Source organism: Dama dama, chromosome 1 (genome assembly GCF_033118175.1).
Source record: "Dama dama isolate Ldn47 chromosome 1, ASM3311817v1, whole genome shotgun sequence".
In the NCBI taxonomy this organism is placed as follows: domain Eukaryota; kingdom Metazoa; phylum Chordata; class Mammalia; order Artiodactyla; family Cervidae; genus Dama; species Dama dama.
Window position 1 is genome coordinate 78652644 of NC_083681.1, and position 27591 is coordinate 78680234.

General features: G+C 37.4%; 3 protein-coding genes across 3 annotated transcripts; all 3 read right to left on the reverse strand.

The window, feature by feature from the left end:
* Nucleotides 1-5655: 5655 nt before the first annotated feature.
* Nucleotides 5656-6585, reverse strand: LOC133056202 (olfactory receptor 8I2). The gene has a single exon (XM_061141299.1). The coding sequence runs from the start codon at nucleotides 6583-6585 to the stop codon at nucleotides 5656-5658; it is 930 nt and encodes a 309-aa protein (XP_060997282.1).
* Nucleotides 6586-15996: 9411 nt separating this feature from the next.
* On the reverse strand, nucleotides 15997-16935 carry LOC133056209 (olfactory receptor 5J3-like). The gene has a single exon (XM_061141312.1). It carries the CDS (start codon nucleotides 16933-16935, stop codon nucleotides 15997-15999), a length of 939 nt encoding a protein of 312 aa, XP_060997295.1.
* Nucleotides 16936-25052: 8117 nt separating this feature from the next.
* Nucleotides 25053-26012, reverse strand: LOC133069026 (olfactory receptor 5J3-like). Its single transcript, XM_061160107.1, has one exon. The coding sequence runs from the start codon at nucleotides 26010-26012 to the stop codon at nucleotides 25053-25055; it is 960 nt and encodes a 319-aa protein (XP_061016090.1).
* Between the last annotated feature and the right edge of the window lie 1579 nt (nucleotides 26013-27591).

Consider the following 27591-nt stretch of genomic DNA (forward strand, 5'->3'; position numbering starts at 1 on the left):
AGTGTTCTAATGCTTCAAACTGTTGAACAATTAAAGTTGGTTCTTACCAGGAATCACTGTAAAATAGATTTGTGTTTCTATGAACAACAAAGCATATTTATATTAGCTTTTTCTGAAAAGGGATAATATTGAGGGGTGTCTCAAGTATGAAGAGAAAAATCTTTACTTGATTTCTAAATATAGAAATGTGTATAAATTAACATTTAGATGTAGTATATTAAAAGCTACTGTATTGGAAAATTAGAAATAGCCTTGTAGTGTTCTAAACATTTCATTTTATTAAACTTTTAATCCCATTGAGAAAATTATACCACAGATATTAATATTAGTCACATTTTTAGATGAAAAAAAGTACATAGATAATTTAGGTAATTTACCAACAGTCAGAGCTAGTACATGTTGTGTCAGTAATTCTATGAAGATAGATCAATCACATAGTGTATGCCCATAATACTAATTCTTATTCATAATTAATTTCAGCAACCATGAAAAACAAATGCTAGATATAAAATAATGATGAAAGAATTGTTTCAATACATCACGCACAATTCTTTTTTTCCAATATTATTTAATACTAATGAAATATAAATCTGACCTTTGGAATTCAGTAGGGTGTATTAAAATGGTAAATCACATATTAGCATTAATTTCCAAAAAATATGAGTTTTCATAACTTGATATTCAAAATACAATTTCTACAAAAAGTTATATTTCTGAAATACACACATTTCTTGCAGACCCTGATTACATCAATGTTATCTTCCACAAGTCCTGGGAGTACCTAGGGTAAGGTTAAATGACATGCTTCTCTAATGTCCTTGTTTTATGTGAACCTAACTAAGATTTTCTGATTTTCAGAATAATACTTACCAGCAGCCAGAGTTGGTAGAAAAACAACTATTCCAATATTATCTGACTAGAAGTATGACAAAGTTTCCCTCACAAATAAAATATAGAGACCATTTCAGCCGAAAATTTCTGTAACATAATATTTTTTGATCAGTTCTTTTTAAATTTTAGTTCTTTTGTTTATTCTGTGGGAAAAGTAAATCAATGTAGAAATTTTGTAAACTGCTGTTCAAATGTAAAATTTGTCAGGAAGTTGTGTCTAAAAAGAATATCAGGGGTCTAACTGTGTATGAATACAGAGTAGAATACACCTTGCCTCTCACTCTGGTAACTCCAGGGAACCTCATATACTGGGGACTGGTGATTATGCAACATCTGGTCATCCCTATGGACCAATTTCCATCAAAGATTGCTTTGCATGTCTCCAAGGACAAGATTTCAAGGACTAAATGCAGCTGTGCTGAGCTTTGAAAAGTTGGAGCCACATTTTCCCTAAGGAGCCACACAATGAAGAGTCCAATGCTTTAGTTTTCCTTTGTAATGTTCTAAATTTATTCCTGTGGTAGTAGAGTAATTATTTCTAGAGAAATGATTAATCTATGACTGTAACCATCAGGAATGGAAAGATACATTTTTTACAATGAAATTTTATATTTAAATATATGTGTGACACTATGCTAAGAGTAAATATGTCCATTAGATACAAAATGAAATCTCCAAATATGAAAAAGAAAATTTTTCTAGGAGTGATCAGAACTGATTTTTTTAAGCTTTACTGAAGCATCATTGATACAGGAAGATTTATACACATTTACTATATACTGTAGCCAAATGCCATCACCACCACATTCAAGGTTTTAAACATAGCCATCATCTCCAAAAAATTCCCTTGTGTTCTTCTATGCATGTGTGTGTTTTGTGGTAAAACAATGATTTCTAAAGATAACCATCATATACTAAAATATAGCATGTACAAAAATAAAATGAATACATAACAAAATTCAAAAATGATACGAAAATAATCAAACTCAAATTTTGGTGAATGTCTGAGCTATTTTTGTTCATTGAATGCTTAATTGTATTCTGCTATATTTGCATACTTATACTATATAGTCAGTATCCATCTGCATTTTATAACTAAAATTTCACAATACTAGCCTTTCTTAAATCCCATAATTAAATGCCTTATGCATTGACTGATACCCCTTGACCAACTTTCCTCCAGAGTTCAGTTCAGTCACTGAATCATATCAACTCTTTGTGACCCCAAGGGCTGTAGCATGCCAGGCTTCCCTATCCTTCACCATCATCTGGAGTTTGCTCTCATGTCCACTGAGTTGATGATGCCATCCAACCATCTCATCTTCTCTTGTCCCCTTCGCCTCCTGCCTTCAATGTTTCCCAGCATCAGGGTCTTTTCTAATGAGTAGGCTTTTCACATCAGGTGGCCAAAGTATTAGAGCTTCAGTTTCAGCATCAGTCCTTCCAATGAATATTTAGGAATTATTTCCTTTAAGATTGACTGGTTTGATCTCCTTGCAGTCCAAGGGACTCTTAAGAGTCTTCTTCAACACCAAGTTCAAAAGCATTGATTATTTGGTTTTCGGCCTTCTCTAAGGTCCAACTCTCACATTCATACTACTGGAAATAACTACTACTACTTTTTCCATGACTACCGGAAAAAACATAGCTTTGACTGTATGATCCTTTGTCAGCAAAGTATTTCTGCCCTTCCAGAAATGTTCATCAAATATTAAATATTTCATTGAGGATTATTTGCCCAAGATGAAGAAGACTCTAAAAGGGGGTAGACTAAATATCAGATTACAATATTATTATAAATTTTATGTTGATTCATGATAATGAAATAAATGTTTATGTAGATTTAAAAGTGAATCTTACAGGGAAGTTTGCCTATACATCCAGAATTTCAGGTAATAATTTATTGGTATTGATAAAGAAGCTACATTTTTATGTGTTGTACATTTGATGCAAGACAATTGTGTTCCTCAAAAGATAGTGCTGCTAAAACAGGAATCTTTAGAAATTAAAATGCCAGTGTAAACTTATTTGACAACAGACAACTTTGGGAGTTAAACCAACTGAGAAACCCTCAGTTATTTTCAGTGTAAAGTCACCTCAAGAACCATGGTGATTGCAAAATTACCAGAAGCAAGTTCTTGCTCAGTAATGTCCCAATGTTGAAACTCATTTTGTTAAAGTTTAGGATTATGCTTTCAGAATATTTATTTATTTGACCATGACCATTTATTTTATCGTGTTAATACCAAGTCCTCATAAAACTGAGCTCCGCTGCTGAGTTTATGGCTTATATCTATCCAAAATGTTATTCCCTTCCTTGTCCAGCACCTATTCCCCACAAAGTTGAGTATTATCAAAGAAAAGAGGGATTGAGACCCAGCTGGACCTTGTGGGGCCCTCCCAGGTACAAATGCAGTTTCTAGTCCCCAGTTTCCTATTTGTAGAAAGAAGGTTTTCATCCTCCTTGATCTTTCCTGAGTTCTGAAGGGCATATTCAAACAATAACTGTTTAGGTCAGTGAGCACATGGGAAAAGAAACAATAGTGTGGTAATGGGCCAGTGTCCAGCTTCCTCCACAAGGGAGGTACATAACAGTGCATGTCACTGAGATCTCCTATGGGATCTAAGACCCCACCCAGGTGGCGGATGGAAACTTCAGGCTAAGCAGAAGAACGGGGACCCCAGACTGGTTGGAACCAGAAGGCAGATCCCTGGAACGCCACCCTGTGACCTCACCACCAACCAATCAGAGGAAGGTATCCTGCAGAACTCCCTGCAAATTTTGCCTATAAAACTTTTCCTTGAAAATCCTCTGGGAGCTTGGTTCTTTTGAACATGTGGGCATGTGTACTAACTCACTTCAGTCATGTCTGACTCTGCGATGCAATGAAATGTAGTCTGCCGGCTCCTCTGCCCATCGGATTCTCCAGACAAGGATGCTGCAGTGGGTTGCCATGGCCTCCTCTAGAGGATCTTCCCCACCTAGAGATCGAAGTCCCATCTCTTATGTTTCCTGCATTAGCAGGCGAGTTCTTTACCACTAGCCACCTGGGAAGCCCTTTGAACACGAACACCACATCCACCTTACTTAACCTTAGAATAAAGCTTTCTTTGCTCCAAATAGCAACATTTCTCAACAATACCTAATCAATTGATTTCAATTACTTAAAATCACCTATACAATGTATAATTCTGTATATTTCCATGGCCTAACCACTAAGGAAAACGTGATTTGAAAAGATATTTATAAATAAAAGATGCTGTGGTGAACCAAGGACGAAAGAGCAGATAAAACCGAGGAGGGTCCTGGCATGCAGGAACAGAAACACCAGACCATTATGGTCCTTCCCACCCCATGTTGTAACTATTAATGGATTTCAGGTCCTCCTGAGCAGTATAACCTGTTTCCCCTCCTACTCTGTAGGGAGAAGGCATTTGCCCCCTGCTCAGTATACGGGCCTCATCCAGTCAGCAAATGACCCACCAGACCCCTACCCCACCCCTTGTACCCTGGGTATAAAAGTGGACTAAGGACCCCTGTTCAAGGTCAGTTCTCCTTTAAGCTGGTCCACTGTTCTAACAGCATCTCCCACTCTAATAAACTTTATTTCCCTCTCATTCTGCCTCATGTCTAGAAATCTGTTTCCAACCCACACCCAGACCCTGACAGATGTCTTTGAAATAATTTCTTAAATAGAATTTTCAACAAAACTAATAGTTTTTGAGTGCTAATGTGCTCAGTTGCTAAGTCATGTCCAATTCTTTGGGATACCACGGACTGTAGCTGCCAGGCTCCTCTGTCCATGGAATTCTCCAGCAAGAATACTGGAGTGGGTGGCCATTCTATTTTCCAGGGGATCTTCCCAACGTAGGGATCAAACCCTGGTCTCCTGCACTGCAGGCAGACTCTTTAGAATCTGAGCCACTATCTCTATAGATACCTCCAAAATGCCTCAGGAATTGTGCTATAGCCAGTGCTTTATTAATCCACACACACACACACACACACACACACACACACATGCACACAGTTTATTCAGTCTTTGAACTTAAGGAAGCACATTGTATTTGTTAAGAAATGGAACTCTGTGGTTTTTGAAATATTCTCTACTTCATAAGATGAGGTTTCATAGATAAATGGTAAGAATTTTAACTCTCACAGCAAAATGAATGAACATTACCAAGAGATTTCTCTGTATTACCCAATGTCTTCTTATCACTTGTGTTTACACTTCATGAAAATTAATAACTCTAACCCTAACCATTCCCTTCCAACCACAGATTTATAATTGCTTTTATTATTTTTCTAATCTTTCACTTCCTCTCAGTTAATCAGCAATCATTTCTTGTTAATAATATTTGAGTCATCATTTCTTAATCTGCCAATTTTCTACTCTCAACTTGTTGATAGTGGAGAAAACAGCATGTCAAAACTTATGAAAAATCAATTTAATAGTATTTCAACATTTTGCAGTGTGATGGCATAATCACATCAGGGTGGGACTCAGTCACCATTCAGATGTTTTACAAATCTGGGCATGTCTAAGTCTGAATAATTTATGTACTGAAGTGAACTCCTTACATGATGATCCAGTATTCCATATCAACAAATAAAATGATAACTCACCTCCTGCATTTCATGACTCTGTTACCATTTATTTTATCTTATTCTTTTGGGGATTACTCCACTAGTTCCCAAATTTTTGAGCCATTGAATGCCTGAAACACTCCAGGTTTGCTTTAATTGCAACATGCACAGATTTGTCATGGAAATAGTTTTTGAAATGCTTTCAGAAGAGCATTTTTTACATCTTTGTTCCTCAAACTATAGATAAGCGGATTCAGCATGGGAATAACAATGGTGTAGAACACAGACGCCACCTGTGCCTGGGTCAAGGAGGATGTGTTCTCAGGCTGCAAATACGTGAAAATCAGGGACCCATAGAAGATGGTCACCCCCATGATGTGGGACACACAGGTGGAAAAGGCTTTCTGTCTGCCTGCTGCAGACCGGATCTGCAGGATGGCTGAGATGATGGCCATGTAGGTGACTGTGATGATGAAGAGAGAGCTAAGAAGGGTGAAGCCAGCTAAAACAAAGATCACCATTTCTGTGCTGAGTGCATCCACGCAGGACAGGGCCAGAAGAGCTGTGGTGTCACAGAAAAAATGATTGATGCGGACATCACAGAATGCCAACCTGCTGATCACACAGATGGAGACCAGAGAATTGGTGAAGCCAATCACATAAGGCATGACTCCCAACCCCCTGCACACCTTCTGGGACATGACCACAGAATACAGTAAGGGATTGCAGACAGCTACATAGCGGTCATAGGCCATGGACCCCAGGAGAAAGCACTCACTGCACACTAAACCCACAAAAAAGTACATCTGAACAAAGCAGCCAACGAAGGAGATGGTTTTCCGGATTGACTGGAGATTTACCAGTGCCTTGGGTGTTACAGTAGACGAATAAAATACATCAATGAACGCTAAATTGCTAAGGAAAAGGTACATAGGTGTGTGGAGCTGAGAGTCGATTCTGATTAACAGAATTAGTCCAAGGTTCCCCAAAACAGTGAAGAGATAAATAAAGAGAAACATCATGAAGAGGCTGATTTGTAGTTCAGGGTGATTTGCAAATCCAGAGAGGATGAAGAATGTCACCTCCGTGAAGTTGTTCCCAGCCATTTCTGTCCACTCAGATCCTTGACTTCTCTGTTGAAAAATGATAGGAAAAGTTAGAGGAAATTCAAGTCCAAAGGAATGATAACCAGCACTAACCTAGACTCCCATAATGAGAGAGTAACAGATGGGAAGCAAATATTAAATGACTTCAAGTTAATTGAGAATTTGGGCATGATTTTAATTTTTAAAAAATAGAACTAACAAACAATAATCAAAATTCTAAGTTCACATTCATTGGAATTGATTGCAGTCTAAAAAAAACCCAAATCTATCTGGATTGCTTTTTAGAGAAATTTCTCTAGAGATAAACCATCCTCTTCCCTTATCTATTACTGGGGCCCAGTTCATATGCTTAGAAACTTACATACTGTAATTGATTATATATTATTCTTAGAAAACATGAAACTCAGCTGGAAGTTTAAATTTTGATATGTAATGCTACCTTATGTGGCAGTCATAACATTTCAACAGCCAATAACTACTTTACAGGGTTGTTTTAGGTGCTTCATGAGATCTTCTATGGGCATATCTAATAGTTCCTTGGACTCAATAAAACTTGCTAAACTTTGCAAATATATATGTATATAATTTATAAAATATATATTTTACAAAATGTTGCATATAAACATATGCATATATTTACATATAGTAAGTGAGATTTTATATGTGTATATATATATTATATATATATATATAATGGAGAAGGGCATGGCAACTCACTCCAGCATTCTTGCCTGGAGAATCCCATGGACAGAGGACCCTAGTGAGCTGGAGTCTATGGGTCACAAAGATTTGGACAGGACTGAGTGACTAACACACACACACACACACACACACACACACACTGTATATATATATGTGTATATATATATATGTATATATGTATGTATTTAAGTCCCCTAACACAAACCCCCAAGGTGTGAACTTTCAAAGACGTACATGTGCGTTCACATGCTCAATCACAGGTCGGTTTTCGTGTCTGGCGAGCGTTGTCCGTCCTCTACAATCGGTTGCGCTTTCGTGTGTTTTACTGGAAGTAGTGCAGAATCTTTATTCCAAGTGCAGGTTGGGCGGAAGCAGTAAAAGCAGCAGGGATGTAGCTGGTACCGCTCGGAAGAGGATCAGGAAATGGCAAGCGGATTTGATTTATTTGAGGAGACACTGCTGGTTTCTTGAGGCACAGGACCCGCACGTAGAACGGTGCATGAAAGCTGCAGCAGCCGTTCAGAATGCAATCCGTTGCCAGCCCGTCTCTACGAGAAGAATGAAAGAGCTACTACGCAGACATCTCCGCACAGCTTTTCCAAGAGGGCGTTCGTCGATAGAACTGAATCCAAGGAGCAAGAGCCGGTGCATCGGCGTCGGGCCTGAGTGACCGCGCGCCTGCCCTGCTCTGCCGCTGACGATCGTCGGCTCTGCCGTCTCCCGGCCCCTCTCTGCTCCGCCGTCGGTGACTTTTCCTGCCCGCTCGCTCGGTGCCGGCCCCTGTGTGCCGGCTTAGTCCTGCGGTACCGCACTTTTCAAGGTACCGCACTGTGGGATTAAAACTTTCCTTCCTCTTTTGTGTTTGTGTTTATGCAGCTGTGCAAAAATGACTATAAACCGACTACAGGCCAAAATTATGCAGCTGACTGTGTTAGCTGGGTACCTAGGCTAACTTTGTTGGACTTAATGAGCAAATTGGACTTACCAGTGTGCTCTAGGAACAGCACTCATTCATATTGTAGGGGGCTCACGTGTTAATGCAAAAGGAAAGAAACATCTTGTTTATTTTATGGTGCTGCTAAGTCGCTTCAGTCGCGTCCGACGCCGTGTGACCCCCTAGATGCAGCCCACAGGCTCCGCCGTCCCCGGGATTCTCCAGGAAAGAAGACTGGAGTGGGTAGCCATTTCCCTCTCCATTGCCTCCTCCATGTTTATTTTATATGTTAATGCTAAAATCCTCTCTACTTTTTGTTTTCGATCACAAGCCCTTTCTTTCTATTAGTGAACATTTCTAAATGGGGAACATAGTCTATGATGCAGCCAAATTGTTTTGTCTCTGTGGTTAGAACCAGGTTTATGGCCAGCATGAAGCACTTGGTTATCTACAACATCAGGCAATAACTAATTCATTGCCAATAGCAGGATTCAACTCAATAATATGATGCGAAGAAGCCTACAAATGGTAAAATGAATATGATTTGTTATATTTAAAACAGAAAATTAAAATATAAAGTGATTTCACTAAAAATTAAAGAACTTATTTTCCTAGTTATATTGACATAAGCATGTGATAAATAAGTAAAACTGAAACTGGTATGATATTAGTGTGGTTTATTTCAGACATACAGCACTCTGCTTGAGTAGCCCAAAGGAATCTTATGTTACATAAAGTACACCTAATCCCTTACTATCTCTCATGTTCACAGTGCTCCTATTTATTTATCCATTCATTCCTTTATTTAGCATTTAGTCAATGAAGACATTTGGTCTTGGCTGTCATTAAAGGCGCTTTTCTTAAAGCATACTGGAAGGTGCAGGTGTATAAAAATAAAAACTGTGTCAATGTGAGAATCACACATAACTACACAATAATTAAAAGAAGAGGGTGTTAAAATTAGACTTACCTGGGATTTAGTCATCAAAAGGAAACTCTCTTTTCATTCAGGACACTTCCACCTTTTTTCAGGTTTATGATCAGACAATAGGAAGGCAAAACATTACTTAATACTTGCAAAATTCATCATAATTTTTGGCACATAACTGTATTTATCTCACTATAATTCTGAACTCTATGAATTTCAAGTAAGATAACTTGGATCTCATGCTGTTTTTTGCTGCTACTGTGTTTGTTATCACAGAGCTCTATTTCTAACATAATGGACCCTTTATGATATTAGGAAGTTGGTGGGGAAAATGGTGGTGGTTTTGATGACAATTATGGAAAATATATATATCACCTTCCAATGAGAGGATGAAATAAAAGCCAAATTAGCAGAGTGATTGTTTATTTGCATGTACCTTCTCAAGAATTCAAATCTATTTTTTAGTTCAAATTTAGATTTTATTCAGAATTATTTTTGTTCTCAGGGTTTCTATAAAACAGTCTCATGACAAAGAATTGTCTTCAAAAATCTAGTCTTAAACTGTCTTTTTATACCAAAATCTCTTTTTAAACTCACAAATATATATCATAAAGGAACTGGTCAATTAGCACCTTTTATCTCTTGAGATTTGTATTTTAATTGTACCCCAAGGTTTATTTTTAATTTGCATGGGATGCATCTGCAGTGAAAAGGTTTGGAAATAAATAGTCCTTATTTGTGTGTATTTGTTTAAATGTCCATAGGCATACTGAAAAATGCAATTTAATACAGTTTTCAAAATTATATTTATTTTATATTATACATTTAAATTATTAAACATATTTATTATATACATTTTATATTTTCTGTTATTAAATTGTTATATATATTTTATATTATTCATATTATATAAAATATATATAACAGCTTTTCTAAAATATGAAATATATATGAGGTTCACAGTATTAGAAAATATCAGATAACTACCGCCCCTTTCTAAGCTTCCCAGGTAACTCTCCCAGCAAAGAGAAGTGAGTCTTCCTATCTACTGATTTAACATTGAAATCATGTTACCACCTATGTTAATAAATCATGTATGCTTTTATTTTTTAATGCAGGCATTCAGTGATTTTTAATTAACTTGCTCCATGGTATGTACATAAAATAACTGGCTGAGAATAAGTACGCCATCTAGAAAAATAAACACAAAATCTTAATTAAAATTAGAGTTTGTGCTCTGAGTTTGATGCTCAGCAGAATGGTCAGTATTTTGAAAAAAATTAATTATATTATTGTTTCTTTATTTTCTAAGCAGCTTGGTAAGATACACTCTATAAAGATTCTAGGTTAGTAAATCTCTGACTGACCCACAAAAGCAAAATTTTTTTTTCATTTATTTTTATTAGTTGGAGGCTAATTACTCTACAATATTGCAGTGGTTTTTGTCGTACATTGACATGAATCAGCCAGGGATTTACATGTATTCTCCATCCCGATCCCCCCTCCCACCTCCCTCTCTACCCCATCCCTCTGGGTGTTCCCAGTGCACCAGGCCCAAGCAGACTTTTGGACTCTGTGGGAGAAGGCGAGGGTGGGATGTTTCGAGAGAACAGCACCGAAACATGTATATTATCTATGGTGAAACAGATTACCAGCCCAGGTTGGATGCATGAGAAAAGTGAAATTTTTAAAGTGTCTCAGGTCCATGGATTCTTTCCAAATACTAGCTTAGAAGGATCTCACAGATTTGCCTAATTAAGTTACTTTTCAATTGGTATCATAATATTTTATTTTTTACTTACCTTTAGAAGAGGTTTAGTATTACAGTGATGAAACATGACAGATTTTTCACTGGGGAAGAAAAAAAACACATCTCTAATTCTACTTGTTGCACTAGAGATTTAAAAAGAGAAATAGAATCTATTATACATGGACCATATCAGTTAAAGGTGGTCAGCATATTAAGATATTAGGAAGAAAGAAATTGTACTATATGCCCCCCCTCTAGTATGTGTCCTGAAAAACCTAAACTTTCAAAAAATTGGGCTGTAAATATCAAATTTCCATCCATTATCTTACTTTTTTCAACATACTTTTATTGAGCAACTATTAAATAACAGATACTGTGCTTTATGTAGGAATACAGAGATGAGAATAAAATCATCTCACTTTTGCATCCCTTAGAGTTGGTTGCCTCCTTCAAGATTCAAAATTTGTCTCAGTTCTTCAATATTCTGACATTTGATGAGCTAAAGATATTGTGGTTACCATTGTATAAATGGTTTAGGGACTTTGTTGGACCAAGCTATAGGGTGAATGTGTGCGAGCGTGCTAAGTCACTTCAGTCATGACCAAACTTTTGCAACCCTATAGACTGTAGCTCACCAGGCTCCTCTGTCCATGGGGATTCTCCAGGCAAGAATACTGGAGTTGGTTCCTGTGCCCTCCTCCAGGGGATCTTCCCGACCCAGGATGGAACCCACGGCTCATGTCTTCTACCTCAGCAAGAAGGTTCTTTACCATGTAATAAGTGCTTGCTCAATTCAGTTCATATTTCTTATAAACCCATTTATAAAAGAGTGAAAAAGCTGGCTTGAAACTCAACATTAAAACAAACAAACAAACAAAATGAAGGACATGACATCTAGTCCCACCACTTCATGGAAAATAGAAGGGGAAAAAGTGGAAGCATTGACAGATTTTATTTTCTTGGGCTCCAAAATCACTGTAGGCAGTGACTGCAGCTATGAAAGTGAAAAATGCTTGCTCCTTGGAAGAAAGGCTGTGACAAACCTAGACAGTGTATTAGAAAGCAGAGACATCACTTGCTGACAAAGATCCATAACATCAAAGCTGTGGCTTTTCCATTAGCCATGTAGGGACTAAGAGTTAGAACATGAGTTACACCATGTGAGAGTTAGCCCACAAAGAAGGCTGAGTGCTAGAGAATTGATGCTTTCAAATTGTGGTGCTGGAGAAGACTCTTAAGAGTCCCTTGGACTGCAAGATCAAACCAGTCCATCCTAAAGGAAATCAACCCTGAGTATTCATTGGAAGGACTGATGCTGAAGCTCCAAACTTTGGCCACCTGATGTGAGGGGCTGACTCATTAGAAAAGACCCTGATGCTGGGAAAGACTGAGGCAACAGGAGAAGTGGGTGGCAGAGGATGAGATGGTTGGACAGCATTACTGTCTCAACGGACGTGAATTTGAGCAATAGTGAGTGACAGGAGCTTGGCATGCTGCAGTCCATGGGGCTGCAAAGAGTCAGATATGATTTAGCAACAACTATAGAAAGAAAATAAACCCACTTTGGGTTCTGGCTGTCAATCAGCTATATTTTTAACTTTTTATTAGATATTTGCAGACTTACAGATGCCCCTTACCTTGCTCAGGAAAGCTAACAGCTTACATGATTATAGCATAATTATTAGCATAAAGAAGAAATAGAGAGTTTACTTAATTTTACCAGTGTTTACACTAATTTCTTTTTTCCTGTTCCAAGATCCGAGTCAGAATAGCATGTTGCACTTGCTCTAGCAGACACTAATGGAGGCACCCCATTATGTTAGGCTTTCTTCAGCTCTTGTCCTCTCCACCCATTTAACCTACAGATGTTTATTCTTTCTCTCTTTCTTGCTTAATTGCACTCTGAAAATGTTTACCCTCTAACTACACCCCTCCAAGACAACACTCTCTAACATTCCTTTCCTCTGGGGGCATTCCTCATTCCAGAAAGAGTATCACAGGATGATGACCTCAAGAAACATCAGAACCTGTCCTGAAGTCACCTGAGATCCTGGAATCACCCTAAAGATCTCGGTGCCTCCAGGAAAAGGAGAAGAATGCAAGACCACGTCAACCCTGATCCTTATCTTTAGCCCCACTTTCCATCCTGAAACTGTAAGTCCTCTTCCAACTTCTGAGGAAGGGGGCGCAGTTCTGGAAGCTTTAGTTTGCTGTGGTTCCCCTTTGACTGGCAAAGTAATATAGCTACTCCTTTCTACTCCTCCAAAACTCTGTCGCCATATTGCTTCTTGATATTAGCAGAGAGGCTATTTTTTTTTTCTTTGGCAACACAGTTAATGTCTTATCTCTTTAGTTTTCTGATATCAGTGATTGCCTCCTTTTCTTCCCTTTTTCTTCATGACCTTGATTCTTTTTAAAGAAATTGGTCAAATATTTTGAAGAATGTCTCTCAATTTATGTTAGCCTAGTTTTTTTCTCCTGACTAACTTGAAATTATTCATTATGGGAAAAAGTACCAAAGGCCCATATACATGCCTTGTTCACATTATCAGAGGATGCATTACATTGATAAATATTTCTAGTAATATTAAACTTGGTCACTTAATTAAGGTAGAGTCTGCTCGAATTCTTTACTGTAAAAATAAGATTCCTTCCTCTGTAATTTACATAAATAAATATTTATATGTAAATATATATGTATGCAGTAGTAACATTCTTACTTAAATTAATATCATTAACTATGTATTTTACATAGATTCATATATATGTAAGAAAACAGACTATGTAAAGTTATTTCATTTATACTTTTTGGAATCCATCAATAAGCTACATCTGCTGATTATCACGATCATGCTTTCACAGTAAATTTCCATTTCCCATATTCTTTCAACATATTTTAATTGAAAATATCCTCTAAGGGAGAGTTATTCTTATGCATTTATTTATACCAGTATGTACTTGTTTATAAGTGTTTTGTCCTTTGAGGTTATTGTCTAACACTGTCATCACTTATTTTGTTGTTCAAATTGTTCTAGCTTTGTTAGTGGAAACATCATTGTTCCTGTGTGCATGATTGTTTGTACATGCTTGTCATTTTCTCTTTATTTTTACTTCTTTTACCCTGGCAGCACAAGGTACTCCAGGTTTATTTTATATTTTCCTGGGGAAACAACCACTTTTCCAAGGACACCTGTTATCTTTTATGAGAGTTGGATGTTTGGAATCCAGGATATTTTATTTTCACTTGCATTTCATTTTCATGTGTGCATTTATATTTTTCCCTTAAGAACATAAAACAAATTTTTAACATTTTTAATGTTTTTAAGTTTTCAAGTCCTTCTGATCATGATTTTATAAATTAAGACTCTATGCTTTAGTTGAAAATGTTTAGAACTGGGAAACATAATTCTGAGTTTGTGCTCAGAAAAACCATTTGCTCACTTTATGGCCAGGTAGGCATTTCTTACCACTTTGATTCACAGTGTCCTTATCTGCAAAGTGACAATATTAGTACCCACCTTACATGTTTGTGAAAATTAAATTAAATATATAAAATATACTGCATGATATTGAGATTTTACCAGGTATTCAATCAATACCTGAGTGGCTATTGATATATTCAGTCAGTTCCCCGGTGGCTCAGATGGTAACGGATCTGCCTGCAATGTGGGCAACTTGAGTTTCACCCCTGGGTTGGGAAGGTCCCCTGGAGGGGGGCATGGCAACCTGCCCCAGTACTCTTGCCTGGAGAATCCCAAGGACAGAGGAGCACGGCGGGCTACAGTCCACTGGGCCGCAAAGAGTCAGACGTGCCTGAGCGACTAAGCACACAGTCAGTCAATGTCTATCTCCTGTCCTTGATATAAATGCTTTATAATAATCTATTACAACCATACATCCACACTGATTGAACTGTTTCCTCTACTGTTTGACTTTCACACTAATTATGATTTTTTGTTGTTTATTTTTATTCATTTTTTACATTTTTTTATTGGAGTATAATCGATTTACAATGTTGTGTTAGTTTCTCCTGTAGGTCGATATGGAATTACAAAATACATGTAGGAAATTCTATTTGTTTATGTAAGATGGTAGAAGGACTATATACTAATATTTGAATATATGTGTGCTTAAATTCTACCTCCGAAATCTTGATGTTTTTTGATCTTGGTCAAGCTTTTAACTCTTCGTTTCCTCAACTATAAAATGGATTAGTTCTTCTAGAGTTTGAAAAAGAAGGAAAATTGAAACCACTCTCTGTAACTGATTTTTTTTTTTGGGGGGGGTGCTTTGTATAGAAGCATGTATGTGTGGGTGTTTGTGTGATCACCATCTACTGGTTCATTATTATTCAATCAAAACTGAAAATCATATTTTATAACTAAACAGCCTGTAGAAGATGGTGTCAGTTTCCTACATAAGAAGTTAGAAGAGATTCAAAATAATAGTTTGGAGAGTGAAGGAGTCCAAAGTGTACACTGGCATGAAATTATTGCATACTGGAGACACTTTGGTTCAACACAGAGAGACTTCTCAGAGCTTCCTTTATCTGACTGAAGGCAGAACTTCTGAGGGTGAGGCTGCATAAAGCCCTCTCTTTGGGTCTGCTTTGTCTGCCCGGAAAAGACAGAAGGCTGCCTGCCTCTACCATACACAAATGATGCCCCAGAATTTCTCATCTGCCATCTCTTCCCTTAGAAGTCTGTTTGTTTTTCTCACAGAAGCCGTTTCTCACTCTCCCTTTCTTCTATTGTCAAATTATTGAACAAGTAAATTTTTTCTGTACTTTTATATACATATGAATAAACTTCATCTAGTCTCCCATTAATCTACCTTTTGTCAATTTAATCCACAGCCCTTTAATTAATAAACCTGAGAAAGTAAAAGAAAAGGTTTCTTCCTTTGTATATGCACACACATAAAATGTAATGTAACGGATGGGCATCTGTTTCCAAACGCCAATGAAAAGTATCTTTGTGCATATGCTAATTTAAAATATCATCCTTCTTTTCTCCAAAATTCTCACACATATTTAATCATGTACCCATATGTAGCATCAACTAATATTTTTTAAAAGTTTCTGCATGAAAATCATGGTCACTGAGCAAATATTTTTCTCATGATAATTCTTTTCATTGCTTCTTTGGCTTCTGTGTTCCTCACACTGTATATCAGAAGATTTAGTATTGGCAGCAAAAGAGTATAGAACACAGACAAGATTTTGGCTTTCTCCTGTGGGTAGCTAGAGCTGGTCCCCAAATAAGTAAAAATCACTGTTCCGTAGAAGAGACTGACTACCGTTAGGTGGGAGGCAGATGTGGAGAAGGCTTTGTATCTGCCTCTCAAAGACCGTGTCTTCAGGACCGTGAGAAGGATTTCCAGATAGGAACTAACCACAATCAGAAAGGTAGCCACTGATGTGCTTCCAGAGAGGACAGTAAATAGAGCCTCGTTGTAATGGGTGCCAGAACAGGCAAGTTGGAAAAGCAGAGGGATATCACAGAAATAGTGGTTAATGATGTTGTGCCCACAGAAGGACAGACTGAGCAAACCAGCCAGGTGGGTGAGTGAGTTGGCACAACCCAGTAGATAGGAGGCAGTGACCAGGTGGATGCAGAAGGTGGGTGTCATGAGGCCTTTATAGTGAAGAGGGCGGCAGACAGCAAGGTACCGGTCATAGGCCACGGCAGCCAAGAGGAAGCATTCCGTGGTCAGGAACAAGCTGACAAAGGAGTATTGAAGGCGGCAACCACTGTAGGAGATAGCTTTCTGTCCTGCTAAGTAGTTCACCAACAGCTTAGGGATAAAGACTGAGGAATAGCAGAAATCCAGGAAAGCCAACTGGCTAAGGAAAAAGTACTTGGGAGAGTGGAGCTGATCACTAACCAGGATGATGGCGATAATCCAGACATTGCCCAGGACAGTAATGAGATAGATCAAGAGAAACAGCACAAATAGGACTGTATTCAGTTCAGGGTTATCAGTCAGCCCCAGGAGGATGAATTCAGTTATCCCACTGACATTGCTGTCAGCCATTTATGTGACTCCTCTAAGAGTGATCTGCATAGGGTAAGAGAAGAAAGAAAATAAGCAAAGGAACAACTTGAATATATGAATTCCATTTGCTAGTAGCTTTAGAAAACTGCCTGGTTTTAGTTAACAATAATAACCTGAAAGTGAAAGCGAAGTGTTAGGCATCAGTCTTGTTCAGCTCTTTGTGGACCCATGAACTGTAGACCTGCCAGGCTCCTCTGTTCATGGAGCTCTGCAAGCAGGAGCACTGGACTGTGTTGACATTGCTTTCTCCAGAGGATGCTCCTGACCCAGGGATGGAACCTGGGTCTCCTGCATCGTAGGCAGATTATTTACTGTCTGAGCAACCAGGGAAGCTTCAATAATAATAATAATAATAATCTATAATAATCCAATTCTTTCAAGTATGAAAAGTTTACCAGATATAAAACTTTACTTGGTACAAAGTGTCACCAGTGCATGTAACCTGGCATTATGCATCATAAAAGAAACTCTAGAGAAATTGAAGTCCTCATGAAGGGCCCTAAGAGGAGTCTTTAACAAAGAAAATTCAGGGGATAGATCCTGGATAACAGTGTAGTCCAAATTCCAGACATAGACAAGAATCTCATATTTTAAGAAAGTACATCTGTTAACAAAGAGCAAAAAAAAATCAGTATTTAGCAGGTAAATTCTTGAGACATCTAGCAAAATTATTCTCTATAACAACTTTTTTCACCTAGACAAAAAACATATGTTAAACAATAAAAAAAAAAAACAAATGAATAGAATATATATGCATATACATATGCATGTATATAATATAATCTAATAAAATTAATGATTATCCATAAAAATGGAAAATGGCGCTTATGAGTGTCTAGAATATAGAAAGAAACAAGTTTAAAAACTCTCTATCCTAATATATCTTACTTGTTAAAACTCATTCACTGCAGGAAGTCATTCTTTGCTCCTCCAATAGATATTTATTATTTCATCCTTTGATTTCCCATTTTATTATCCAATGGCTTGAATTAGTCCATATCAGATTTTAAAAATCAAGATAGAAAACTGTCAATATTTTTTTTAATCCTGGCAGTCAAAAAGTCTCAAATCTAATTTCAAGTATAATGCATATGCTTTTGGCATATTTCATCCCAAATTTGAATTTTTACTAAGGTATAATTATCTAGGCATAGTTAGATCATTATTTTCTTTTAGGTTTTTATCATATAACTCAAAGAACATAAAAGTCAAGGTTCTTATTAAAGCAATTATCCATCAATTAAAAATAAATAAATTTTAAAAAGCAAGGTTTTGCTATCTAATATATTGGGGAAATACTTGATTAAATAATTTTTAAGAAAGGTTTTCTGTACTGCAGAACCTTTAGTAATGCATAGTATATAACTATGCTTTGTGAGTTCCAACAAAAAAACAAATATAGAACATGTTTCACATCCAATTAACAGTTGAACATATTTTCACTAAAAATTAATGAAAATGATGTTCCAAAATCCGTGCTTTGGAAATAATGCTTCCTGGTATTGAATGAAGAATGAATGAGTTTGGATCTCTATGCCTTATTATCAATGTGGTGTAAAGTAAGCTATTTAATAACATTAGAGTGATGTAAGTTATTAGTAACAATTCAATTCCTGCCAACCATGCTACAGAATACCTTTGATTATGTCCATGTTACCAAAGCACAAGATGTATAAAAGTGTGACTAGACACATTTTTACCACATTAAACTGTCATTTCAGATCTCTTAGCTTCATTTATAACCCTTCCTCAAGACATAGTTATGAGAATTAAATAAGAAAACATGTGAAAGCTATGTTGTATACCATAGGCACTCTATAAAAGTTTGCTTTATATTCAAAGGAAAACTAATAAGGAAAATAGAGATAAAACTATCTGTTGACATACAGGACAAACAGGTTTTGGCTAAAGTCATATTTTGGATCTTTGCGCTTTTGAGTTTCGTTTTGTTAGCTTTGCCTGGACTAACTTTGTTTCTTAAAAAATCAATGTGTTTCTTTAATGATGAGTTTCTTATTTCTTTGATTTCATATTTCTTTTTTGGTTGAGTGTCAACCTCTCAGTCATGTCTGACTCTTTGCAACCTCATGTACTATAGCCTACCAGGTTCTTCTGTCCATGAAATTCTCCAGAGAACATACTGGAGTGGAATCCCCTTCTGCAGGGAATCTTTCTGACCCACAGATCAAACACAAGTCTCCCACATTACAGGCAAATTCTTTACTATCCGAGTCACCAAGGATCACTTAATAAACAGTAATTTTTCTCTATACTGCCTTATAACAGCACTTATCTTTTGCTATACATTCAGGTATATAAAATAAATTAATCTCTGAGTCTCAATTTTAGCTCTGGTAATAGGACAAAATAAATGACTGTTCTTTCCCTCAGATTTAACAAAATTCAACAGTTTGCAATAATTAGTTTTAGTTCTTAAAGAATTTCTTTAAATATATTATTTCTTTTAATTTATGTAATTATGTGAAATTTTAAGCACAGCTACTTGAGGTAATATGGACTAAGCCCACTGATTCTTTCAAGAGAGTTAGTTGACTTGTATAGTGAGACTGTTCTCTTTCCAATGATTGGAACAGATTTGAGGCAGGTGATTTTTCTTCCCCTTCCATTTACAGCATGTACTGAGAGTTGCTCTTTTTGAGAAGTGGAAAAGGCATTTATAATTCCTTTGTTAGAACACATAAATGCAACACCTACCTGGTGCCAAAAGGAAGTCTGTTCCTTTCTCTTAGTTTCTTGACCTGTGTTTATATTTGGCTCTGGGCCTTTGGAGGATGTGATCACCAGGGACTCTGTGAATACTGAGTTTCATCAAAATGGCTAACAAGAGGCATGGGGAAAGTAAGGTCCCAGCACTATCTTTACAAATTAGAGCAGTTCATGGATTTGGCTTTTTCTCAGTCTTAGGGAAAATTGTTGATCTGTTCTTGTCTAACTAAGATGAAGCTCTACATGGGAAAGTGCTTCCCTGGTGATTCAGTGGAAAAAATCTACCTGCAATACAGGAGACGTGGGTCCAATCTTTAGGCCAGGAAGATCTTCTGGGGAAGGAGATGGCAGCCCACTCCAGTACTCTTGCCTGGAAAATCCCACAGACAGAGGAGCCTGGTGGGCTGCAGTCCATGGGATCACAAAAGAGTTCGACATGATAACTAAACAACAGCAACAAGGGAAAATCAAATTATTAAAAATGAACTCCGTGGCATCTATAATTATGATTCACATAGATTAATTATACATGTGTGTGTGTGTGTGTGTGTGTGTGTGTGTGTGTTAAAGAGTGCTAAGTTCCATTTTTTGATGACTACATGTTTCTGTTGCGGTAGTTGTTGTTCAGCCACTAGCCATGTTCGAATCTTTGCGGCCCCATGGGCTGTAGCCCTCCAGGCCCCTCTGTCCATGGGGTTTCCTAGGCAAGAATACTGGGATGGATTATCATTTCCTTTTCTGAGGGATCTTCCTGACCCAGTGAACTCATGTCTCCTGCATTGCAGGTGGATTCTTGACCTCTGAGCCCCCAGAAAAGGAGCCATAATGGCTCTATGCTTGTGTTCATGCCAAGTCATTTCAGCTGTGTCCAACTCTTTGCAACCCTATTGATTGTAGCCCGCTGGCCTCCTCTGTTCCTGGGATTCTCCAGGCAAGAATATGAGAGTGGGTTGCCATGGCCTCTTCCAGAGGATCTTCATGACCCAGGAATTGAACCCATGTCTCTTATAACTCCTGCATTGGCAGGTGGGTTCTTTACACTAGCACCACCTGGGAAGCCCAAACAAACCTCAAATCTTAGAAACATAAATTCATTGCATTGACTTGAGAGTCTCCTAATAAGTATCAAAGATAACCATAGTGTCAGTTTGCCATGGCTAGTCCATATGCTGCCAGTAACTTATTTTTATAATGCTTTGGACCATTTCCAAATTGCAGACTCTAAATTTACACATATGAAATAAAATTTGCATATATTTGATAGAGGTCCTCTGAGTGCTGAGAGGAAATGATGTGATATAAACATCAGCTGAGCCCTGATTTCTCTCAAGATTGATATTAAACAGTAACCAGTTTTATGTATTAAGTACAGGGCTTAGAGCTACAAGTGTTCATTCTCAATTTTTTTCCTGATATTTTATGTGACAATTGATAGAGTACTAACAGATATTTCATTGGTGAAGTCCTCATTGATTCCCCATTGACTAATTGTATTGTCACTTAAAGTCATTTGGAATGTGCTTAACTTGGTTTATTTACTTTCAGGATATATACTAATAAATATATATTTAGTTTGTTACCAATTTTCATTATATTCCTAATTTTTCAATCTAATAATATGAACTACAAATCTGCAACAGACTCTCCATCTGTCTGAGAATTCTAAGACAGAGATTTATTTTCCTCACTTAAGCAGCCAGTTTCCTTTTATAGTATAATATAGTAGCTCTTCACTGGAGAAGGGAATGGCAAACCACTTCAATATTCTTGCCTTGAGAACCCTATGAACAGTATGAAAAGGCAAAAAGATAGGACACTGAAAGAGGAACTCCCCAGGTCAGTAGGTGCCCAGTATGCTACTGGAGATCAGTGGAGAAATAACTCCAGAAAGAATGAAGGGATGGAGCCAAAGCAAAAACAACACCCAGGTGTGGATGTGACTGGTGATGGAAGTAAAGTCCATTGCTGTAAAGAGCAATATTGCATAGGAACCTGGAATGTCAGGTCCATGAATCAAGGCAGATTGGAAGTGGCCAAACAGGAGATGGCAAGAGTGAACTCACCGCAGATGGTGACTGCAGCCATGAAATTAAAAGAAGCTTATTCCTTAGAAGAAAAGTTATGACCAATTTAGACAACATATTAAAAAGCAGAGACGTTACTTTGCCAACAAAGGTCCGTCTAGTCAAGGCTATGATTTTTCCAGTGGTCATGTATGGATGCGAGAGTTGGACTATAGAGAAAGCTGAGCACCAAAGAATTGATGCTTTTGAACTGTGGTGTTGGAGAAGACTCTTGAGAGTCCCTCGGACTGCAAGGAGATCCAACCAGTCCATCCTAAAGGAAATCAGTCCTAGGCGTTCATTGGAAGGACTGACATTGAAGCTGAACTCCAATACTTTGGCCACCTGATGCGAAGAACTGACTCATTTGAAAATTCCCTGATGCTGGGAAAGAGTGAAGGTGAAAGGAAAAGGGGCCGACAGAGGATGAGCTGGCTGGATGGCATCACCGACTCAATGGACACGGGTTTGAGTAAACTCTGGGAGTTGGTGATGGACAGGGAGGCCTGGCGTGCTGCAGTCCACGGGGTCACAAAGAGTCGGACATGACTGAGCGACTGAACTGAACTGATAGGAGTTCTTGGGCTTCCCAGGTGGTGAAGAATCACCTGACAGTGCAGGAGATGCAAGAGAAACAGAAAAACTGTAAGTCAGGAAGAGCGTCTGGAGGAGGAAACGGGAACCCGCTCCTGTATTCTTGCCTGGAGAATCCCATGGACGGGGGGCCTGGAGGGCTACAGTCCACGGGGTCACAAAGAGCCAGACATGACTTAGCAGCAAACTGCCGCAACTACACATTCACACTCAGTATAACTGTGTTCTTTTATCCAAGACCTGGGAGTCTGGCCCCTTCTTTCACAGAGACTGTACTGTTGATACAGGTGGTGTTAGTAGTGAAGAGCCCTCCTGACAATGCAAGAGTTGCAAGATACAAGGGTTTAATCCCTGCGCGCGGAATGCCCCTGGAGGAGGGCCCGGCAGCCCACTCCGGTGTTCTAGCCCGGAGGACCCATGGACAGAGGAGCCTGGTGGGCTGTCGTCCGAAGCGTCGCACAGAGTCAGACACAGCTGAAGCAAATTAGCACAGCACCCAGGACTATATATAGACTCTATATTATATATAAATACGATAACAGATGTTTTTAATTAAAAAATTTATATTTCTGAGTTTAATAATCTTATTTGTATACCTTTCCTTGTGTTCCATACTCTTGGATAGAAGATATTGAATATTCTTGAGAAATTGTGAAGAATTATATAAAATTAAGTGTAATATTAACATTATTTTATTTTATTCTGAAAATTACTTTCATACAAATGCATTTAAATGACGTCTCATACCAAAAAAAAAAAAAAAAAAAAAAAAAATTGTAGCCAGAGGAGTCAATAATATATTAAATGATTTTGGAAAATTGTGAAGGTCTATACAAATGTTATATGCTCTTTTTGATAGTAGTCATGGTGTTATTTCATTCTAAAAAGTAAACTTTCAAATGAATTTCTTTGCATGAATGGCTAATATAATAAGCATTTCAACTAGCTACCTTCTCAGGTAGTGGAACCATTTGCATATTATTTTAGCTGAAACTGAGAAAAAATAAAAATGTGACAATATTTACTGAGGCTTCAACTTTCTCATTGTGCTGTTTAGCCTACCTGCCACTAGTTATTTCAGTATTTAGAAAATTAAATATGATTTTATTTATAAAAAAAAATGTATTCTTTAGAAAACTGTTTCTGTTTTCCAGATACTCCAATTTATAGCAATTTAGGGAAAGGAGATCACTACGGGACAGTCAGCATTTACAGGCCTGATTTTATCATTATGCATCTGTACATAAAATTTGGGGGTTTTTTTTGTTCTTTTTTTTTTTTTTTCTTAGTTTGTAAAGTTTTTAACTGAGATTTAACATGTGCTGTGCTCGCTTACTCAGTCATGTCTGACTCTGCAACATCATGGACTGTAGCCCACCAGGCTCCTCTGTCCATGGGGATTCTCCAAGCAAGAATACTAGAGTGGGTTGCCATTTCCTTGTCCGAGAATTAACATACACATACACATAGGGAAGTCCATAAACTGTAAGTAAATGGATTTTAATAGAATGAACACGGCTATGTAACTACCACTCAGATCAAGAAATAGAGCATTACCAGCAACCCAGAAGCCTCCCTCAAAATGGGAGAAAATATTTGCAAATGAAGCAACTGACAAAGAATTAATCTCCAAAATGTAAAAATCATTCATATAGCTCAGTATGAAAAAAACAAACAATACAATCAAAATATGGGTGGAAGACCTAAACAACCTTTTCTCCAAAGAAGACATATACATGTTCAACAAATATATAAAAAGATACTCAACATCACTAATTATTAGAGAAATGCAAACCAAAACTATGATGAGGTATCACCTCACACCAGTCAGAATGGCCGTGATCAAAAAATGCACGTATAACTTGAGTCAAAAGGAAAGCAACTGGCTTCACATATTTTGTCTCCCTAGAGTTCACAGCATGTTGTCTCCTATCTAAACTACTGTCAGAGAATTTTTTGTTTAATGTCTAAAGAAGATGTTGAAAGATCCTTAAAGGAAAGGGGAATAAGTCTGATTATCGATGGTTCCTTGATTAACTTGACAGCACCCTTTCTAAACATTAAGCAAATTTTTTCAGGATATATTTTCTGTGAGTATTAGTGGCCCTTCTGTGTGAAATGGTAATGAAACCATTATCTTCAAAGAGGCATTCGATCTTTCTCAGTTTCATGTGACTTAATAGGAATGGAGACCATGGAGAGAAAAAAGGAAATGGTCTAGACTAACCCCTGTGAGTGGAAAGGTAATCCAGAACCAACTCCTCTTTCTGACTATATTTGTGTGTTTGCATTCATTTTGCAGAATATCTGACTATAAGTGTTTCAGGCTAATTCCAGGAACATGTATCTGTCAGTTTTATTGGATACTTCAAATACCAATGCCTTTTGCTTTAAAATTATTTTGCTTTTTGTCTGTGCTCAATAGAGAAAATGAGTTAAGAGATACTTCATTACTTATGAATTTTATGTTTGTGTCTCCCTGTCTGTGTGTATGTCTGTATGTATATATTTATTTCTGCCTAAATATAGGAATAAAAATGTTAACAATTAGCCATAGATAGCTAAACTGGAACTTAGTATGGCTTATTAGCTTAGTTTACACAATAACCAGCCAAATGTACTATGACATGCTATTCTTCCAGGCCTTTTTCTTCCATTGCAAAACAGTTCATAATTTTAATAAGTGCACATAAATACCATTAGCCAAAGCACTCATTTGTCTACTAACAGTTTGGCACATATGGTATGCTTCATTTCTTTAGCCCTTTTCACAGCATCCTTCACTTCCTTGTTTCTTAAGCTATAAATTAATGGGTTTAACATAGGGATAACCAGGGTATAAAACACAGATACCACCTTCTCTTGTTCTAAGGAATACTGGGAGCTTGGTTGAATGTAGCTAAAGCTTATAGAGCCATAGAATAGAATCACAACCGTGAGATGTGAAGCACATGTGGAGAAGGCTTTGTGTCTGCCTGCTGCTGAGCGGATCCTCAGGATAGCAGCAACGATGAAGATGTAGGAGATCATCACAGTCATGAAAGTGATCAAGGCAATAATGCCAGAGAAGATTAAAAGCAGCAGTTCATTCATGGATGTGTCAGAACAGGACAGCTTCAACAGCGGGGGAAGGTCACAGAAGAAGTGCCTGATGACATTTGGCCCACAGAAAGACAATTTCAGCAAGCCAGTTGTGTGAGTCAATGAGTTGATTATGCCTCCTACACATGATCCAATGGCCAGAGCAACACAAACTATTTTTGTCACAGCCACGGTATAAAGTAAAGGGTTCACAATGGCCATATAGCGGTCATAAGCCATTGCTGCCAGCAAGAAGCCCTCAGCGGTAAGGAGTGACACGAATAAAAAGTACTGCACCATGCATGCAGAGAATGAGATTGTCACCCGTTCAACAAAGAAGTTCATCAGCATTCTGGGTGCAAAGACTGATGAATAGCAGGCATCGATGAATGACAGGCAGCTGAGGAAATGGTACATGGGTGTTTGGAGTCTGGGAGTTATTTGGATTAGAAGGAGCATCCCTAGATTACCCACCAAGGAAATGGTATAGATAAGCAGGAACAGCAGGAAGAGAACCACTTTCAGTTCAGCATGATCTGTCAGTCCCAAAAGGATAAACTCAGTCACCAGTGTAAAATTAACATCAGCCATGTGTTTGTTTATCATGGTACCTGTCAACAAATAAATTGAGAATGATCATGCAGCATTATCAAGACTACTCGGAATCTCTAACTAGTAATCTGACTTGAGTTATTGACTGCTCTGCTCTGGTGGTTTTGGCTATAAAATTAGAAAACATTTAGCTAGAAATATCTATTCTCTTCAAGCACTGTCTATTTGCATGTTCCATAGAAAATTTCAAGAATTTAAGCAAGAAAACATTAGAGTCTTAGCTTCAGGATACATTCAAAATGCTATTCTTAGTGTGAAGAAAAAAGCTTAAGTAAATTTCATTCTGTGTGTGTGTGAATTGCTCAGTTGTGTCCTACTCTTTGTGACCTCATGGACTGTAGCCCACCAGGTTCCTCTGTCCATGGGATTTTTCCAGGCAAAAATGTAGGAGGGGGTAGCCTTTCTCCAGGGGATCTTTCTGACCCAGGGTTAGAACCCAGGTCTCCTGCATTGCAGGCAGATTCTTTACCATCTGAGCCACCAGGGAAGCTTCTAAAATAGGCAAAATCCAGATTATAAAGCATCAGTATTTAAGTTGGAAATTTAATCTGTGGTGCCACTGAAGTTCTCTTTTAAAAAATGATACAGGGATGTCCCTTGGAGTACAGTGGTTAGGACTCCACGCTTCCATTGCAGGGGGGAGTACACCAGAGATCTGATCTCTGGTCAGGGAACTAAGTCCCCACAGTCAAAAACTGAAGGAAAAAAAAAGTTTAAAAATGATAAAAATAAACTTATTTACAAAATAGAAACAGACTTACAGACACAGAAAACAAACTTATGGTCTTCAAAGGGAAAGGGGATGGGGAGATATAAAATAGGAATTTGAAAGTAACATATGCACACTACTATAAATGAAATAGATAAAAACAAGGACCTACTGAATGACACAGGGAACTATACTCAATATTTTATAGTAAGCTATATGGGAAAAGAATTTGAAAATGAATCCATATACATTATATACAAATAATTTATATGTATTATATAAATCCATACATATACATATGTATTTATAGAGGTAGAGAGAGAGAGAAAATCACTTTCCCATACACCAGAAACTAGCACAATATTGCAAATAAAATACACATCAACAGCAACCAAAAATTAACTTTATGTCAGATTTCATTGTGGCTAATGCCAAATCTATAAATATCTGAGCATAAACTGTATCATAATATTTAAACTTGTTTTCCCACTTATGTTTTCATGTTTAGTGTGTAGTCCTCATTTTTTTAAACTTTGATTTGACAAAAGGCAAGGTCCCAATATCAAAAATTCTGGATTCATTCTTAGAAAATAGACAGAAGCATTGGCTTTTGAGAATAATGTCCACTAGAAATTGAAAAGGAGTACTCTGAGCTGATATATGAAATATGATGAATAGAACTTATAATTGGCCTTTTTTGGGAAACCTTCCTATTTAAAAAAAAATTATTGAAATATAGTTGGCATGTTCAGGTGATTCTCATTTTCCAAAATGACAAGTCATGCAACAATATACTCCTACATTCATATAATAATGTGGAAAATCTTATAGAATAAATAACATAAGAAG

Bases quoted from the DNA above. Each gene is read 5' to 3' on its own strand.
- LOC133056202 (XM_061141299.1), bottom strand. From the start codon at position 6,585: ATGGCTGGGAACAACTTCACGGAGGTGACATTCTTCATCCTCTCTGGA.
- LOC133056209 (XM_061141312.1), bottom strand. From the start codon at position 16,935: ATGGCTGACAGCAATGTCAGTGGGATAACTGAATTCATCCTCCTGGGG.
- LOC133069026 (XM_061160107.1), bottom strand. From the start codon at position 26,012: ATGGCTGATGTTAATTTTACACTGGTGACTGAGTTTATCCTTTTGGGA.